Raw genomic sequence first — 18,339 nt, forward strand, 5'->3', positions numbered from 1 at the left:
TAACTTCTAGTAGATTTTATCAAAACTTCATTACTAAGTTCACAACGCAAAAATTATATATCACTCTTCCATTTTCATCAGAGGAAAGATGCTATAGATGGACATTTTCCAAGATTCATTATATATACATATATTTTTTTCAAATCAGACTGTACACGTCATTAACAGAATAAATTACATTTGCATATAAAAATCTTCGGCTTATTCATTTAGTAGACAGCAAGCAAAATTACCCCAAAAGGAATGTACAGCATGTGGATCGCTTATTATGATGAGAAAATATCTATCCTTTCAAAAACTCGTTCAAAATAAATCTATAAATACTGTATTGATTAAAATATGTTCATGAATAAATCCCTCGTTAAGAATATGTTCATAATGCTGAAAGTAAAACCTTTGAAAACAGGGCACAACTGTTCAAAATTTGTTCAGTAACTATTCAAATATTAAATACATCAACATTCATTAGGAATGAAATAACGATTAAGCGAAAAAAAACATGGATTAGCACTTAATCCCTGAATTAACTCGATCATAGATATATAATTGCTTGGTTCATTGATTCCCTACACTACCCCGTGACCCCCACCCTGCACCTCAGAATACAGGACCGCGACCCCAGAGGTCCCTCCTACGTAGGTACGGTGTAGAATAAAGCGGACAAGCAAATTTCATAGTTTCACTTGCCTATTACATGTATTATGCAATGTACAAAACATATTATAGGATGAATATAATGTAGCATGATACAGTATAATGTAGTGTAAGTATATCAGTTGCAAGATATGATCAATTGTAAGATATTTTTAGGTATTTTGAAGGTTTTGGTGACCTCCAAAGAGAAAGAAATTGGAAATCCATGACTTAGCAAAAAAAAAAAAAAAAAAAAAAAAAAAAATCCCCAACTGATATACTACACTACATTTCACACAATTCAAAAATAAAATCACTGACGAGACAGAACTCTCAGTGACAGGAACCATGCAGTCAAGCACGGATCCACGAACTGTCGCAGACAGTTCCACGGTGAGTGTTAGTAGGACCAGTAACAAACTGATCGACAGGAGGTCAAGTGTGTTTAAGTCCAGTTTGGGTTATAACTTTGTGCAGGAAAGTACAAGGAGAATAAAGTGATAAATAATTTCTTCGATAAGTGTACAGCACGTGTACAACATCATTGTTTTCCATAAAAGAAAAATGTAATAACTATATTACTTCGAGTGAGCTATTTACCTCTCCTCTATATATATATATATATATATATATATATATATATATATATATATATATATATATACATATATATATATATACTGTATATATATACACACATAATGTAAACTCGAAACAAAAAATAGTTCACAAGCATACAGTCCATTACTAAGATGAGATTTGATGCTGCCCAAAGAGCTTCCTTTCCAAGAACGACAAAGCATGTCTGAAATCTTTTACTTTTCTCAGGTTCAAGAGTAGAGTATAAAACAAACTATCAGCCCACGTGCAATAAAAATATTTATAATGGATTCATATATTTGTACGATGAATTGAGTCACATAATTACAGAAAGGATAGATTAGAACCACAGATTGATTACAAAATAGTACATTTACTGTACTCCAATATGTTCAATATATATATATATATATATATATATATATTATATATATATATATATATATATATATATATATATATATGGAACAAATCATTCTTAACGTTGTAGTCTTGCAAATATTCAAACACCGACCGTCACCAAGCCTTCTAATGTTTTCGTGTGTTTATTGTCGAATGTCTTATTTGGCATATTGAATATTTGACATAAATTACTTTCAACCATTACTCCTAAACAATGACGCTGAACACACGTCTTCCCATTTTTATAAATTCACAATGATAAGATTCATTTTTTTTTCCAAGATTAAGTACTTTTTTCCAAACATTTCTTTGCTTTTGTCCGTGCGCCCACTCTCCTGACATCACGTGCTGACTTCAGCGGGATTCGAACCCCCGCCAACCTCCAGACGCCTGCGCCTAGTCCGCTCGGATATCCCTCTCCCCGGGAAGGGACACAGAAATAGCTGAATAAAATCGTCTGGTCATATCTAGAAAGAATTCTAACATTCATTGCCATCTCTCTCGTGTTGCCTAACATTTCTGAAGCTTTTCAGAGTCTATACAAGAGAAAATGACCCATTTTTATATAAAACGCCACTTTTAGTTACATATTCTAGTTTGACACTATGAGATTTCCAGTTAGTTCACAAATGATCAAAACATTTCCTACTGAGTGCATATACAACTTACACATTTCAAAATATATTATGTACAATATTTTTATATTTCGGTCGTTACTCCTGCGAGGTGGCTTGTCATGAGAGCCTATTTCAAAGATCGAGGATTTAAGATCAAATGCCGTTACGCGTTGATCTCTTAGTCTACTTAGCGGGATTCGAACCACCACATGCTGCCGCCCTAATCCACTATGCCCTCTTCATTAATCCTAAATTCAGCTCTATGAACACAACCCCCAGATCCTGTTGTAGAAATGATACCTCGCAGATAAAAATCCATTGTATTGTATGGTGAATAATGTACAGATATATATATATATATATATATATATATATATATATATATATGTATATTGCACGTTTAGCATGGAATGTTGTATTTACATAGGTACGGTAGGGATTGGAGGGGAATACAATAGATTTCTTCACATATTCTTACATATATCTGGTTACAGTAAAACGTACGACAAAATAGTGTCTCAAAATCTATAAACTGGGAATCACATCGTAAGTTCTTTCTGAAACGAAATTGATAAGTTTAACTTCATTCACTCTAGTGCAAAAATCACGTGTTTTCTTCTAATCCAGCTATTAGTGCAGTACAAGCCACTACATCCAAACACGTCACAAACCTTAAATAGAATATGGACGGAGGAAATTTCCAAAGAGGTATTATAACGCCACGATACAAACAAGAGGACTGTCAAAGATCTTATGATGGCGGCACACTAGGGATTTCTCGCTAGCATGCTACTTACTTTTGCAACTTTGTTTAAGAAGAAACGACTCGGTTATGATCTTTTGTTTTTCCAATTTCCAAAAGCTGAATGACGAACTAAGAGAAGTTAAACTTATACGAGTGTTAAACCCATTGTTGAGATGTTCTTACGGAAGTCTAGAATATTGTAACCGAAGTCGTTTCTACTCCAACGAAGTAGCAAAAGCAAGTAGCATGCTAGCCTAACGTGCCGCCATCTTTACTGATCTTGTGGGTAGAGAATGCTCGACGTAATGAAGACTTGTGACGGCGTTCGAGTGAGAGAGAAAACACGTCGACGAGAAATGTAAACAACACGACGAAATCTGTTCGAGTATTCATGATCGAACTTCTATTTCCATGATAATTCTTCTGTGAGATCGGACAGTGGTATGCAAGGTGACGAAATGCTGCCGCGAAGGGTGAAGTATACTTAGTAATGCATATTAAAACAGTCCTTAAGGAAATCTTCGATACTTCGGTACAGATGAGGACGTACTCCTCCTAAACTGTGCTTCTCGTCAGGGTACGTCTGCAAAAGTAAATAAAAGAAAAGATGAATTGATGGATAGATAGACATTTAGATAAATACGTATATGTAGATACATATATAACTGAATATATAAATATCCAATCAAGCTAATATGAATAAAGAGATAAATAACTGAGTAAATGAATAATAAGCATATAAACAAACAGATGAAAGATACACAAGAATATAAATAAATAGATATATAGATGAATAAAAAGATGAATTAACATATAAGCAAATAGATACATAAATACATACATAAATCAATAAATGAACATATAAACAAATAAATATTAAATAAATAAATAAATAAATAAAAAAATAAAATAAAAAAAGAACGTCTTCATGCGAACTCACCATCGATCTAAACAAGATTTCGTTAAGTTCCAGGACTCTGGCCAGGGCCATGGACTGCTGGAAGTGTACGTTGTCGTCGGCCGTGCCGTGGATCAAGAAGAATTCCTTGTTACGGAAGTTATCGACGTTCTGATTGACGTCAGAGAAATTGTACGCGTCAAAGTTGTCATTCACCGTTGGCAAACCCATGAACCGCTCGGTGTAGGCTGTGTCTGTGCCAAGGAAAACAAGCATCGTCAGGATGGCTGTGTAGGGATGATATTTTGATGCAACACAAAGGGATTTCTCCCCAGAGAGGGGGGGGGGAGGAGGGATCGTCGTGTAAATGAAATGACCCTGATGTGGATGTGCTGTGTCTTGCTGCATTGCTTCTGACCTGGGGTGGGCAGAAGACAGGGAGTCGACTAGGTGGGAGTGGGTGCGAGCCTTTGACTTGGCTACCTCCCTTATGAGGGGGAAAAACCCCTTGGTATATAGATACGAATAGATATACGCCTATGATCGGGTCACCAGCCAGCATTAAGACAAAATAAATAATTAGATAAATAAATAAGTAAATAAATAAATAAAAGTCTTTCTAAAGACCCAAACTGACCTAGTCGAAACGCTGGTGAGGGTTAGTCTTGGGCGAACATATTTCTTCAATAGATTTTCTTCCTAATATTAAAAATGAACGAATCTGACGCGTATACTTCTATTTCTATCGAAAAGAATTAATTCTACCCACCTCTTCCCATATTTTCATACATATTTCATTTGATTGCTTGGTTGGGCGTGGTACAAAACAAGTGATTTCGGACAGAAATAAACATAAAATTTAAAAAAGACTCGGCAAAAAAAACTGTAGTTAAGTACGGATTTTACAAGAAAAATCGTGCACCATGAGTGTAGAAACTAAATACTAATGTTACCCACTTACATCGTGCTCTGTGATACCATTCTTATTGACCCGTAGAGAATTATATGGAAAGGGATGACTTTAGTATAAAATAAAATTTTGAAACATGAAAACTTTTTGTTTTACACATTGAATGAGATGACCTAAGGTTTGTAAAAAAAAAAATATATAAATAAATAAATAAACAAATAAATAAATAAGCAATAAAATAAAAAATAAAAAAATAAGAAGAGGAAGAAGATGATTATAAAGAAGTGGAATCCATCACTAGGTTGAAATATACTGTATAACTTCAGTTACCATTGCTCTACTAACTTGAAAAAAAAAAAAAAAAATCTCTGTCCACACATCGAAAATTCAACCAAAAGAAATTTTATCCATTCACTTGGCCAAACTATTTGGGTAAATGTTCAGTTGTGTACCTGTACGCGATATAGCGTTAGAAAATGAATTATTAATTTTGTAAAGTATAATGTATCAACGTAATATGCAGTTTGCTTGGCGGAAAAAAAAACAAGTTGCTAAAACAGATTTCGTAAGTAACGAAGTCGCGCCAGACGAATGGTGCGTCATGTTTGTTATGATAGATGCCGACGTCGAAGAAATGAAAGGATGATAAATTCGTCTAACCTAACCTAGCCTAACCTAACCTAACGTGTATTTAGTAAATCGGTGCCTGTAATTTAAGTCATCCGGATCGTCGTCGTCGTCGTCGTCACTCTTTCTGATTGCGAGTATATAGGTTTTTCATAGCTTGAAGGAATGCATGGATTTCAGCTCCATAGCATTCCTTCAAGAATATATACCTCGCGAGGTACTGATGGAAGTACCGAGGGCCTCAACTTGACCGGGCAGACAACACTTGACAAACGACAAGATGGCGTCCCGAGCCTATGCTAGCGACTTCGTTCGTTAGTATATTTGCTGGTAGCAAGGTATTTTTCATTTTTATTCCCGCCAAGAAAATCGGATATTACGTTCATGTATTATAATTTGCAAAATTAATATTAAATTTTCTAACGCTATATCGCGTACATGTACCACGTTTGTCAAGTGTTTCAACAAGAGAAACCAGTGGCAACGGATAGATGTTGGTCATCCATCCATTTATGGTGACGGCATATTTTTCATCCAACCATACCTGAAACTCCAAACCCCTATGCTTCCCCTCTTTTCTATGTCAATTCTTTCATGGCTACCCCCCTGACTCTTTCTGTTCAAAGGTTCAAATCCTTCTCTCTTTTTCCTATGGGTCTATCTCTGCCTTTGTCTGTTCATCTATCTATCTATCTAGATCTCTCTCTATATATCCATTCATCTATCTAATCTGTCTAAGTCACCTACTTAATCTACCTAGTTTATCTAATCTATCTAATCTATCTAACCTATCTATTTATTTCTATGCTTCTGTGATGTACTTACCATAATAAATCCAGTTGGTGACAGGGGCCACGGCAATGCCACACTTGAAGATGTCTTTGTAGTCTCTCGCCAGCGCAGCAGCCGTGACGAAGCCCCCGTAACTCCAACCCCAGATGGCTGTCCGGCGTTTGTCGATGAAAGAGAACGTTTCCTGGAGCTTCCTGAAATCCAAGACGAAGGAGAAAATGTATCATTGCTAATGGGTCCGGAAAATCAGTGGAAGAGGTTCGAAGGGCGGGAAGATAAGAAAGAAAAACGTTCAAGAGAGAGATCGAAAGGTTCGATGTTGACAGAAGCTTCTTACTTACTCCGTCACGCTGAGCTGATCCTCGACCTCCACTGTGCCAAGACCCTTGTCGATGGTGTGGAGGAACTTGTCTCCTTGGTAGCCGGAACCTCTGCCGTCAATGTGGGTGTAGATGACTCCCCTGGTGGATGCCATGTAATCCCCCCAGTCGATGGAAAACTTGTCGTCGATCTCCTGGGATCCCGGGCCACCGTACCTGTGATTAAGGAGAAGAGTCAGACGCTATGTCGGAGACGGGGACTGCCAAACACACTAATCTTGGGGATATGTGAGTCATATTCAGTCCCTATCTATATATCAAGTGCCCCTTCCCCCTTATAAGAGAGGTAGCCAGCCAAGGCACAAACCCACTCCCACCCACCACAATTTATTTTCCTCTTATCTTAGCTTCACGTGGATGAAGGTTCGTCCCTGTCTCCTGCCCCGGTCAGAGGCAACGCGGCAAGATAATCAATGTGTTGAAGATAGTCAATCCCACATCATATAAACACTGCTCTACTTACACTCGAACCACCATCGGGTAGGACAAAGACGGATTGAAGTTCGGAGGAAGTTTCATGGACACCCGCGCCTTGAATCCGCCTGCAACATCGATCTGCATCCTCTTGAGAAGGGGCAGAGAGCGTCCCTTCAGGAGGGTTCGTACTTCATCGTTGTCCTCCAGGAGGGCGATCCGAGAGAGGTCCGCGGAACGGTGGAGAGTGACCTGAGGAATCCCTGGACCGGAACAGGTGAGGGAGAAGTAGCTATATTCTTCGCTCATGTCGACTTCGTTGTAGTTACAAGATTCCTGGCCAGAGAGATAAAGTCTGCATGTTAACATCAACCAATGCGAGATATTTTTGGGGTATAGCCCCTGTCACACTTACGCGACTCAAGTGAGTTCGTTTGAGTAGAAACGATTTAGGTTAAAACAATTAATTTTTCGTATTTCCAAATGTAAAATCACTCTTGCGTCATATATTTAGAAGCTGAATGACAATTTTAAAGTTAAATCTATACGAATATTAGACACATTGTTGAATTGTCCATAGGGAAGTCAAAAATACTGTAAGCGAAATTATCTTCCAGCTTTTCAAATTTATAACATATGACGAGAATTTTTAATGTATGACCTATTCTGCTCTGGTCACGCCACACAATTTCACTTATCCGGACTGAGGATCGTCTCAATTCATCAAAAGCCCGCTCCCGTATCTTCACCCTCCACCGAATAAAATCACCTGACACATTAAAGCACTCCATTTTTCAGAAGGTGCTTGATAACTAATGCCATCCTGATAACCCATAAGAACAGACAGGCGGTTTTGTGTTTGCAGGAACTTACCAAATGATCGTTCTTGAAGTTGCAGGTAACACAGACAACGCGACCTGGGCTGGGGTGGTTCTGGTCACCCAACCAGTATATGTGTCGCTGACTTGGATTCCCTGAAGGCGCGGCTATGAAGTATCTGCACGGATAGAAGTCATATTACATTTTATTTTGATACGAACAAATATGAGAGAAAATGGAAGCCTACACAGACATGATCATAAACATATGCACGCACTCAGACACAAAAACGCACGCTTTAATATAAACTGTGATATTCTCAGATGGAGTAAAGACCGCATATCATATAGTAAAATTCCTGAAATAATAATTCTGTCCATCCTGTCTTCCAGTCCTCCTTCCAAACCCGGCTTCTTTACTTGGCCTCATTATATACCAAAAGGCACCATCCCTCTCGTACTTACATGACATGATTGTCTGTGTCCCAGCCCAGGATCTCCGTGACCACCGAGGTTCCCCGCGTTAGGGGAACCAGTGTTTTCTCGTCTATATTCCTCAGGTGGATATGCTTGAAGTGTCCCTTGTCTCCCTGATCCAGTGGCAAGATGAGGATGTAGTTCTTGCCTTCGGCGTCGAAGATCGGCGGAACAAAGAGGTCGATCCAGGCGTTGTCTGGAGATATGTGAAGCAGGTCGTCTACACACAAGCCGGATAACACTGAACAGATCGAAATGATGCTCACGTTCTGCAATGGAGATGAAAATTTGACTCACTCACTGAGACGATACGGGAGAAGGATGTAGGTTATGAGATTGTAACACGTTCTAATAAACTTCATACGACTTTTTCCGGTTTAAGTTCATACTATATCGATTAATCCTTTGGTTACATTGACGTATTTTAAATACTTTATTGGGGCAAACCTCAGACGATTCTATTCAACTGAAGGACCTCCACCATAATGAATATATTAAAGTTATATGTCCATATCCCCGGAGTGGTAATAAGCACTAGGAATGTTTACGCCCTATCAGGATCGCCTTATGCCTAAGACAGACAACGCACACAAACAAAGCCAGCTCAGCAAATTCCTACTGTGTGCACACTCTTCCCTTACACTAAAGTATTTTAAGTATATACCCAGAAGATATGTCTATGTGAATGTTGGTCATGCTTGGGTGGTAGGCTGGAACAGACCCTCGGCTCGAAGGATTTGTCCCAAGGTTTTTCAACGAAGAACTCGCCTGAGAGACAGAGTTTGAGGACTACCGATCAATGCTCTCTCTAAACTGTTCGCATATGCGCGCGCACACATGTTTTACAACTGGCGTACAAAGAAAAATATTGTGCGCACACAATGTTTTCAATATTATTTTTTATTACAGAAATTAATCGTATAATTTCATAGTAATGAATTCGAAAAGATGTGATTTTGAGAGTCTGTCAATGACCTTCGAAATGTAAGAGTACAATTTCATAATTTCACATGTAGTTTTGAGATAGTTTGTACTATGGTCGGCGGTCAGTATGGTGGCTCGCATGGTTGCGTCCATACTTTGCAAAGAAGGCAAAATTTACATAGAAGCAAATTTCTGCGCTCACTCACAGCAAAAAATTAGAAGAAACATCGCTACCGATCAAGAACACATTTAAGCGAACAGCTTTGGCCAAATAAGGGCTACCAATCAAGTCTCCACTTTGGTCAAAGCCTACTTCTCAGCTAAATAAAGTTACCATGTATCCACCAGACTAGAACCTGTCGCGAAGGTGAAATAGGTATGCAAGACGCATCCGCGAAGAAGTTTACCTGTTGTCTGTTGAGCCAGATGACTGAGACTCGATCGTTGTCTGCCCAGGCCACGGAAGTGAAGTAGAGGTCTTTCGGTGGAAGGGATTTGGGGGGCGTGAGGCGAAGGTAGGCTCTCCCATTCCTCGCAGCTAAGGCCGGAAGATCCACGACCTGGATGTAGACTTCAGGATTGGTGCGTCCGGCCTGGAAGACGGGAATGAAAAGGGTGATTTGCATTTGAGGCGTGTGTGTTTACGGGCTGGAGGTGGGAAACGAAAAGAGCAGGTTGCCCTCTTTCTAGAGGGAGAAATGTCCGGATTGGAAATAGGACATGAAAAGGGTGATTGGAGTCCGGGGTGTCTCCGGGCTGGAGATGGGAAATGAAAAGGGTGGACTGCTGTCCGTTTAGCGGGAGAACTGTCCGGGTTGGAAATAGAACATTAAGATGGTGATTTGAGTCCAGAGTGTGTGTTAGGGATGCAGGTGGGAAAGGAAAAATGTGATCTCCTGTCCGCCCAGCGGGAGGTGTGTCTAGGGCTGGAGGTGGGAAATGGACAGGGTAAAAGGATGTCCGCCCAGCGAGAGAAATGTCCGGATTGGAGATGAGAAATGGAAAGGCTGAGGTGCTGTCCGTACAGCTGAAGAAATGTCCGGACAGGAAGAGGGGAATGGAAAGGATGAGGTGCTCTTCGCCTAGAGGGAAAATTGTCCGTGTTGGAAATATGAAACGAAGTATTTTTTTCTAACATACTTAGCTAGAGAAAGTTGCATCCACTGGTGACCCGAAAAAGCTATCTATGACCCTGTCATTCTTTTTCAATTTCTTACTTCAGGATAGTAGAACTTAAAAATGATCAGCATTTTGTTAATGAAGATTATTTTTCATTCATAATATTGCGTGCTTCTAGTCTGTAGATGTTTTACTAAAGCCTCCCGAAAAAAATGACGGAAGAATGAAATTTATGCTGTCAATACCCCTACGGGAAACTAAAAGTGATAAGGCCCGTAGTACTTTGAGACTGACCTTGGGGTACTTGAGGCTCGCCGTAACTGGGTACTGAGGATCGAAGACGCCGTGGGTGTTGTAGAGCGTGAAGTTCATGTCATCCACGAGGGTGTCATTGAAGGTGGCGAAGGCGATGCGACGACCGTTGGGGCTGAACCAGGTCGCAGAGTTGCTGTTGATGATTTCCTCTGTGGGAGAACGAGAACGATAAAGAATGAGAGAAAAGGTCTTCAGTACTTTTCTTCGACAATCCAAAAACAATTTTTTTCAGGGAGAGGGGGCCCTTTCCCTCAAAGAGAACCCCTTGGAATCTAGCTCTGGAAGACACCAGAACGTGTCCCTGGATCACAAGACACACTGAAGACTCACCTTCTCCTTTCTTTGAAAGAAAAGCCTCTGTAATCTTGCCTGGATCACAAAACACAATGAAGACTCACCTTCATAGAGCCAGTCGGGTATTCCGTTAAAGATGACGCGTCGCCTGCCTGTGTCGGTGATCCTGATGACGCTGGTGAGGTCAACGACGGAAGGAGCGTAGAAGAGGTCGTTCTTCGAGACGAAGATGATGGCGTCCTCCGTGGGGCTCCACTGGGCCAATTGCAGGGGCACCGGCCCGGGGGAACCCGGGGGCACGAAGGGGAAGATCGCACTGCAAAGAAGAGCGTTGAATGTAAACAAATAAAGGATCAATTAGAGAATTCGCCTCCCCCAACACACACACACGCGTTGATCAACTGTAGAGTCTCCACTCCACCTACGCTCAATTGTAGATTCCATCTACATCGATCAACTGTAAAATCTCCACCCCAGCTAACATAGGTTAGGTTAGGTTAGGTTAGGTTAGGTTAGGTTAGAATATGTTAGGTAATACATAACGAGACATGATCAACTGTAGAACACCCAATTGTAGGTTCTCCAACACAAGCACGTGTGTGTCTGGGTGTGGGTGGGGGGTTCTACAATTAATCACAAAGAAATGCAAGTGGGAGAAAGGTAGTTCTTGACCATAATTATTTTGATACACATGTACAAACTCAGACACACTGTACCGTTGTACTACACTCTGGTTTCATAATATAGAGCAAAAAAAAATAGTATCTATATTTGAAGTTACAGAAAGAAATATAAGTAACAGAGATACTTCAGATCTGAGAATTCAATTTCATTTTCAGTTTCATTTGCACAAGACTTTCTGCGATGTATGCATAGAATAAAATACTGCATGTATATATAAACACAACTGGGTACCACATTAAATAGGTATCTATGGTAAAAAAAATGTAAAGAAAAATGGTGACTTACTTTGTCTGCAGGTCAATTATTGTGTACAAGGCCAGATACGACTCACGGTAGATCTGTAACAGAAAACGCGACTCCAGTTTCACAGAGAATGGGATCTCTTCGTTCAAATAAAAAATAGACATTCATCTTTCAGAACTTTCATTGATTTTGATTTGTTGATGAAATGTTAAGTTGAACATTCGTGTGGTGTTAAATTGATAATGAACTTGATATCTAGATTAATGATCACAAGTAACTTGTAGGAAAGAAAATATATGATATATTGTAAGATTTTTTTGTCGACTTACCTTTAACTTTTGGTGAGCGAGTAGTAGGTATTTTCTGGAGGGGGATAATTCATACTTGACGGGGCGGATTTTGTCCTGCAAGGGAGAAGGAACAAGAATATAAAACATAGTCATTTATGAGCCTCTTTTTCTTATTTATTAATCTATTTTTTTTTATTTTTGTGGGAGAGGATTATTAGTCTGCAGGAGTTATGACAGTTGTCAGTATTTTGTAGCGTAAGTCCCTGTCGCGCACTTGCCACTCAAGTGAGTTCGTTTGAGTAAAAACGAATTAGGTTGCAATCTTTTATTTTTCGAATCTCCAAATGTAAAATCACCTTTGCGTCATATGCTCGTACTGAGAAGCTGAATGACAAACAAATATTAGACACATTGTTGAACTGTCCTTTGAGAAGTCTAGAATACTGTAAGCGAGGTCGTCTCCTAGCTTTTCAAATTCACAACATTTGAGGATGACCTTGAATGTGCGAATGTGTAATCATCTTGACCGCGTTACTTTGGTTGAAATAATAATAATGACAATAATCATACCCCTACTCGATGTGAAGAAAATGTGAGTTGAGTGCGTGCGTGCGTGTGTTTACTTACACTAAACAAACATATAGAATTTTAAAATAAACTTCGTTCATCTTATGTATAACTTTTATGTTTAATTTCATGAAGTGTCATCTCTGCATCAACAGCATATCAAGCGGGTTTCCCGACCCCTCTGGACCACATTCAGTCCAGTGGGCCACTTGCTAATTAAAACAAAATATGTACAGGACACCACAGGGGAAGATAGACATGAAGAGATGAAATTAAAAAAGGTCACACTGCCACTCACCATGACCTCGCTGCTGACCAGCTCCCTCGAGGTCTGGTCCTCTGCATTGAAAAGGTGGAGGGCCAACTCCGATGTTTTGAACAAGAACTCCGTGTCTGCAAAGAGAACAGAACAGTAGGATGAACATGATGAACAAGTTTAAACGAAAGTAGGTACACACACACACACACACACACACACACACACACACACACACACACACACACACACATATATATATATATATATATATATTTATATATATATATATATATGTACATATATATATAATATATATATATACATATGTGTATGTATATACATATGTATATGTATGTATATATACATGTACATTATATATATATCTATATGCACAGTATATATATATATATATATATATATATATATATATATATATAAATATATATATATATATATAATCTTTATCAATATTTTTTCTGGGAGGTATCTTGGGTTGAAAACAATTGGGTCATTATAATTTTCCCGTTAAAAAAAAAAAAAAAAAAAAAACAGGTGACGGATGTAACTCCCTCACTTTTCAAAGAGACTAAGAAACACCATGGCAACAAAATTTCAACCTTTACTGGGAAAAAAAGCGTCATTCGGGATGTAAACCAATCACGCCCAATCAACCACTTGAGGTCCCCAACTCATAACCAAAGACTTCTACCAATCAGAGGCCTATAAGTCCCATGACAACGCAACTTCACCCAAAACCCAAGAACCAGGACCCAAGAACGACCCAAGGCCCAAGGCCCAAGACCCAAGATCTATGAAGACCCAGAACCCAAAACCCAAGAACCAGGACCCAAGAACGACCCAAGACCCAAGGCCCAAGACCCAAGATCTATGAAGACCCAGACCCCAAAACCCAAGAACCAGGACTCAAGAACGACCCAAGACCCAAGGCCCAAGACCCAAGATCTATGAAGACCCAGAACCCAAAACCCAAGACGTCCCAGGACCCAAGACGTCCCAGGACTCAAGACACCAAGACACCAAGACTCACCGGAGACCCACGTCCCGTTAAAGTCTTCGGGGAAGAAGTGCTGGAAGACGGCTTCGTCGAAGGAGATGCCTTGGAGAGACTGGAGGCGCGGGTATTGGAGCAGAGGCGCCGCTTGAGGTTCTTCCAATGGCTCCGAAAGGCTGTGGGAGGGAGGTAACGTGTCAAGAACCTGGATTAAGGTAGAGACGTCGTGGAGTGGGCGAGACTGGAAGTCTTTGCCAAAGGGTCCTTTCCCCGACTTCGGAACCACAAATCTAACCTACCCTAACTTAACCTAGCCAAGTCTTACATAACCTAACTAAACCTGAACTAATATTTTTTGTTATATCGTCAAAAATTCTTCTTGTCACTAGGAACGTATGGTCAACCACATCGACAAAAAAAAAAAAAAAAAAAAAAAAAAAAAAAAATGGTGGGGGGAAGGGACCTGATTGTAAACAATTCTGTGTTTGCATGGCCAAAGGTGATTGATCACGCGGTTCATTTAGGTGAGTGGCCATCAGGGCAGATCACGAAATCTGATCTGTGTCATGGTCAGTGAGAACCAAATGCGAGAGGAGGATAGGTACAGTCAGGAGCAAAAGTTTCGACCCTCCTTGATCTTTTTCACGAAACAAAATTAAAAAAAAAAAAAATTATTCAAGGAAATTACCTAATTGTAAGCTAAATGCTACACAGGAAAATATATCACGTATTCGACAAAAAAAATAAAATCATATTGAGTTTGTGAGAACTGTAACGTGGGTAAAATTTTTTGCTCGTGACTGTACATCGCATGCGCAAAACAATGACAATTGTGTCCTTTATATGTGACTAACTGGATGTGGGATGAATAGCATGCCTTTGTCCTCCGCCGCATCACAATGACTGTGATATGATAATAATGAAAAAAAAAAATAGGATGCGAATCATTTATTGTAAATATTATAATTCTATTTTATTGTGATTATCATTATTCTTTTTATCATTATTACTATTATTATTATGATTATCGTTATTATTATTATTATTATTATTATTATTATTATTATTATCACTATTATTATTATTATTATTATCATTATTATTATTATTACTATTATCATTATTATTACTATTATTATTATTATTATTACTATTATTATTATCATTATTATTATTATTATTATTGTCATTATCATCATTGCCTATCTTTCTATTTCTATTTATATTCATTTGTTCTTGTACAACAACTGCGATTATTAACCTATTACCACAGCCAATGGCGGATGACGCGCAACCTCCCTCCTGGCATCATAGTTCAGGTAAACGCCTTGGTTGTAGGTTCGGTTAAAAAAGATCAGCCTTATACTCTGCAGCTCGATGCAAAAGAGCCCCACCATTCAAAAACAAAGAATTAGTGCTCTAGACAATCGTTTGACGATCACTATTGAGCCATGAACGATTATCGTGGAGCGATAATCGCACTAAGCAAAACGTACCATAACCAGGCCCATTTCACGTGACATTGTTTACTAAAAAAAAAAAAAAAAAAAAAAAAAAAAAAAATAGATAAATAAATAAATAAATAAATAAATAATCCCACCTCAAAATAGCAAGACTCGAGGAAGAGTTCCAAGTCAACACTGTGACTTTATATTTACATTCTGGCTAATAAATAAAACAATTTCTTTTACTTTAGCAATCCTAGGATTGACGTGTTTTAAGTATACAGCACGACCATCAAACCTACTAAACCGTCCATCTTTGATTAGAACAAAACAAAAATAAAATTAGCATTGCTATTGTTACATGGCCTCATTCTAGAATCCCGATCTAATCTTAGTTACCCTTTCAAAGGTACCCCCATCCACGGTACGATCTGGTCTTAAGGCCGTCGGACAGATCTAGTCGGATCCGATAGACATACACAATCCAATCTGGTCAGATCCGACCAGATCGTACCGTGAATGGAGACCCTAAGGTCACCTGTTCATGAAAGCAATCACGGGTCGGGTTCCTTGTGTCCCGTTTCGCCTCAGGACCTGCCTGAAGGAGAGGAACTTACTCTCTTGTGACGATGTAGGATATCATGGCTGCCCCGATGATGAACATGACGGCAATGGTTCCCACCAGAAGGTTCCTCCATAGTCGAGGGCGAGAACTGCTCTTCGATTTCTGCGAAAAAAAGAAGAAAAAACTTAATTGAAAACTACATATAAGTAAATATAAAATTGATGGAACAAGTACAGACTGACAAGATACCGTGTCGAACTTGCGAGCAGTTGGTCATGAGTTCGATTCCCGGGACGCGCTTCTTGCGTTGTTCCCGACAGTCTTGGCCAGGCGGGGAGGCAACCCAAACATCGGCCTAAAAAAAACCAGCGAGTTGTCGCAACTGACAGGGTTTGCCTTACCAAGGGTTTCTCACTTACCACTTCGTTGGAGTGGGATGGTGAGTTAACTAAAAAGACTGAATGAATATGGCAATGTGTATAAAGTATAGTATATTAAAAAAGATAGGAACATTTCACTATAAGAGATACACATCGTGTGTGTGTGTGTGTGTGTGTGTGTGTGTGTGTGTGTGTGTGTGTGTGTGTGTGTGTGTGTGTGTGTGTGTGTGTGTGTGTGTGTGTGTGTGTGTGTGTGTGTGTGTGTGTGTGTGTGTGTGTGTGTGTGTGTGTGTATGTGTGTATGTGATTCACCATGGTCTTGGATCACGTGTTGGACTCGCGATCGAGAGCTATTTCCTTTCCGGATGAGTGGCTCAGCTCATATATGACCGATCTATGGGTAATGATGTGACCTTACAAGCACACAAACACACCCAACTCCCCGCCCACGAATTGGAGTAACGACTCGAAGCGCAGCGATACTGAAATTATTTCAGCTCTGGGTGGGCTTCGAACCTGGACCGCCGTGTGTGTGTGTGTGTGTGTGTGTGTGTGTGTGTGTGTGTGTGTGTGTGTGTGTGTGTATGTGTATGCTTCCTCCTACTGTGCCGGCAGCATAACACCCGTTCTTGGGAACGGTGTTCTTGTTATGTACTTATCAACACTCTTGTCAAAACGGTTCAGACACGCAACGATAGCGTTGCGTTAACCTTCTTGACACACGTTCTGTCCCGTGTACTGACAGACGACTGTCTCTGTGACGGTTGGAATTAGGGCAGACAGAGATCGTCTATCGATTGCTCAAAAACCGGCTTTATTAAGTGTCCAACATCTCAATCAATCAAAGAATCCAACAGAAATTATAACGTTTTTCTTCTTCTTTTTTTCTGCAAGAGTGTAATCTAACCTAACTGGAATTTTGACTACTCTGATAGTCATCTTTACCAAGACGCTCTTCTCGAAATTCCTCAAGGAATCTGTCCAAAGACTTCTTTGAACTGAGGATCCAAGGTGCAAGAAAAAAGTGGTGTCTCGAGTTTTTCAGCCAAAAAGGGCGACATTCTTGGTTTTTGTGTCCACTTTTTGTCCCATTGCTCATCCCGAGGGCGCTGCATCTCGCCCGGCAGACTTCTTATGGCTGTACTCTTCTCAAGTAAAAAAAATCGAACACTCGAGACAGGGCAGAAAAAGACTTACAGGGCTACAAGAAGCGGGAGGGGTAGGGGTAGGAGGGAAAAAAGCGCGAGGATGAGACGGAAACAAGGAGGAGGAGGAGGACGAGGAGGAGGAGGAGCACACAGTAGAGGAGGAGGAGGACACCGTGGCCGAGGAGAAGGAGAAAGGAAAAAGTGAAGGAGGGAAAGAAAGAGGAAGGAGAAGAGGAATTGTTGGACGAGATGTTGGAATGGGAGGAGGAGGAGGAGGAGGAGGAGGGGAGGGAGGAAAGAAAATGTGAAGGAGGAAAAACAAAAGAAGAAAGAAGAGGAATTGATGGACGAGGAAGAGGAAGACACTAAAGAGGAGGAGGAGGAGGAGGAGAAGGAAGAGGACATGGAGAGGGATATTAGTTAAAAAAATAATAAAGAAAAAATAAAAGACTCACTCATCAGAGACACACCCATATTTGTACGCAAGAATACGAGTAGGTAAACACGAACACACATACACACACACATACTGTACAGCCGCACTATTGTTCACATTATATACATTATGTATGTGTATCTAGTATGACCTTTGTCTTGTCCTATTACCATTACCATCTATCTTGCGCATTGTTGTCTTCAAGGATAGAATCTCCGGTGAACTGTTAGCAAGGAAATACAATATTCTCTTCCCTTTATCTTCCCCTGTGTTCTCCTCCACTTTCTCCAGTCCCTTTTCTTCTTCCTTCTCTCCTTCTACTCCTCATCTTCCCTTCTCCTTATT

General features: G+C 39.8%; 1 protein-coding gene across 2 annotated transcripts in view; it reads right to left on the reverse strand.

Annotated features, from left to right (window-relative positions):
* Positions 1-18,339, reverse strand: part of LOC143032824 (venom dipeptidyl peptidase 4-like) — a 59,905-nt gene continuing 41,566 nt past the window's right edge. The window contains exons 3-17 of one of the 2 annotated variants that reach the window (XM_076197912.1): positions 16,083-16,192; positions 14,057-14,196; positions 13,048-13,142; positions 12,222-12,296; positions 11,935-11,987; positions 11,070-11,281; positions 10,651-10,820; positions 9,645-9,830; positions 8,302-8,582; positions 7,892-8,015; positions 7,068-7,354; positions 6,566-6,760; positions 6,258-6,418; positions 3,938-4,149; positions 1-3,580 (exon numbers count right to left, since the gene is read on the reverse strand). In XM_076197912.1, coding sequence (XP_076054027.1) covers positions 3,482-3,580; positions 3,938-4,149; positions 6,258-6,418; positions 6,566-6,760; positions 7,068-7,354; positions 7,892-8,015; positions 8,302-8,582; positions 9,645-9,830; positions 10,651-10,820; positions 11,070-11,281; positions 11,935-11,987; positions 12,222-12,296; positions 13,048-13,142; positions 14,057-14,196; positions 16,083-16,192 — 2,400 coding nt within the window. In that variant the 3' untranslated portion in view covers positions 1-3,481. Of the gene's footprint in view, positions 3,581-3,937; positions 4,150-6,257; positions 6,419-6,561; positions 6,761-7,067; positions 7,355-7,891; positions 8,016-8,301; positions 8,583-9,644; positions 9,831-10,650; positions 10,821-11,069; positions 11,282-11,934; positions 11,988-12,221; positions 12,297-13,047; positions 13,143-14,056; positions 14,197-16,082; positions 16,193-18,339 lie in introns of those variants that run through there. The other variant, XM_076197914.1, reaches the window with a different exon arrangement.

This window comes from Oratosquilla oratoria, chromosome 14 (genome assembly GCF_046742065.1).
Source record: "Oratosquilla oratoria isolate Oo_2021 chromosome 14, ASM4674206v1, whole genome shotgun sequence".
NCBI classification, from domain to species: Eukaryota; Metazoa; Arthropoda; class Malacostraca; order Stomatopoda; family Squillidae; genus Oratosquilla; species Oratosquilla oratoria.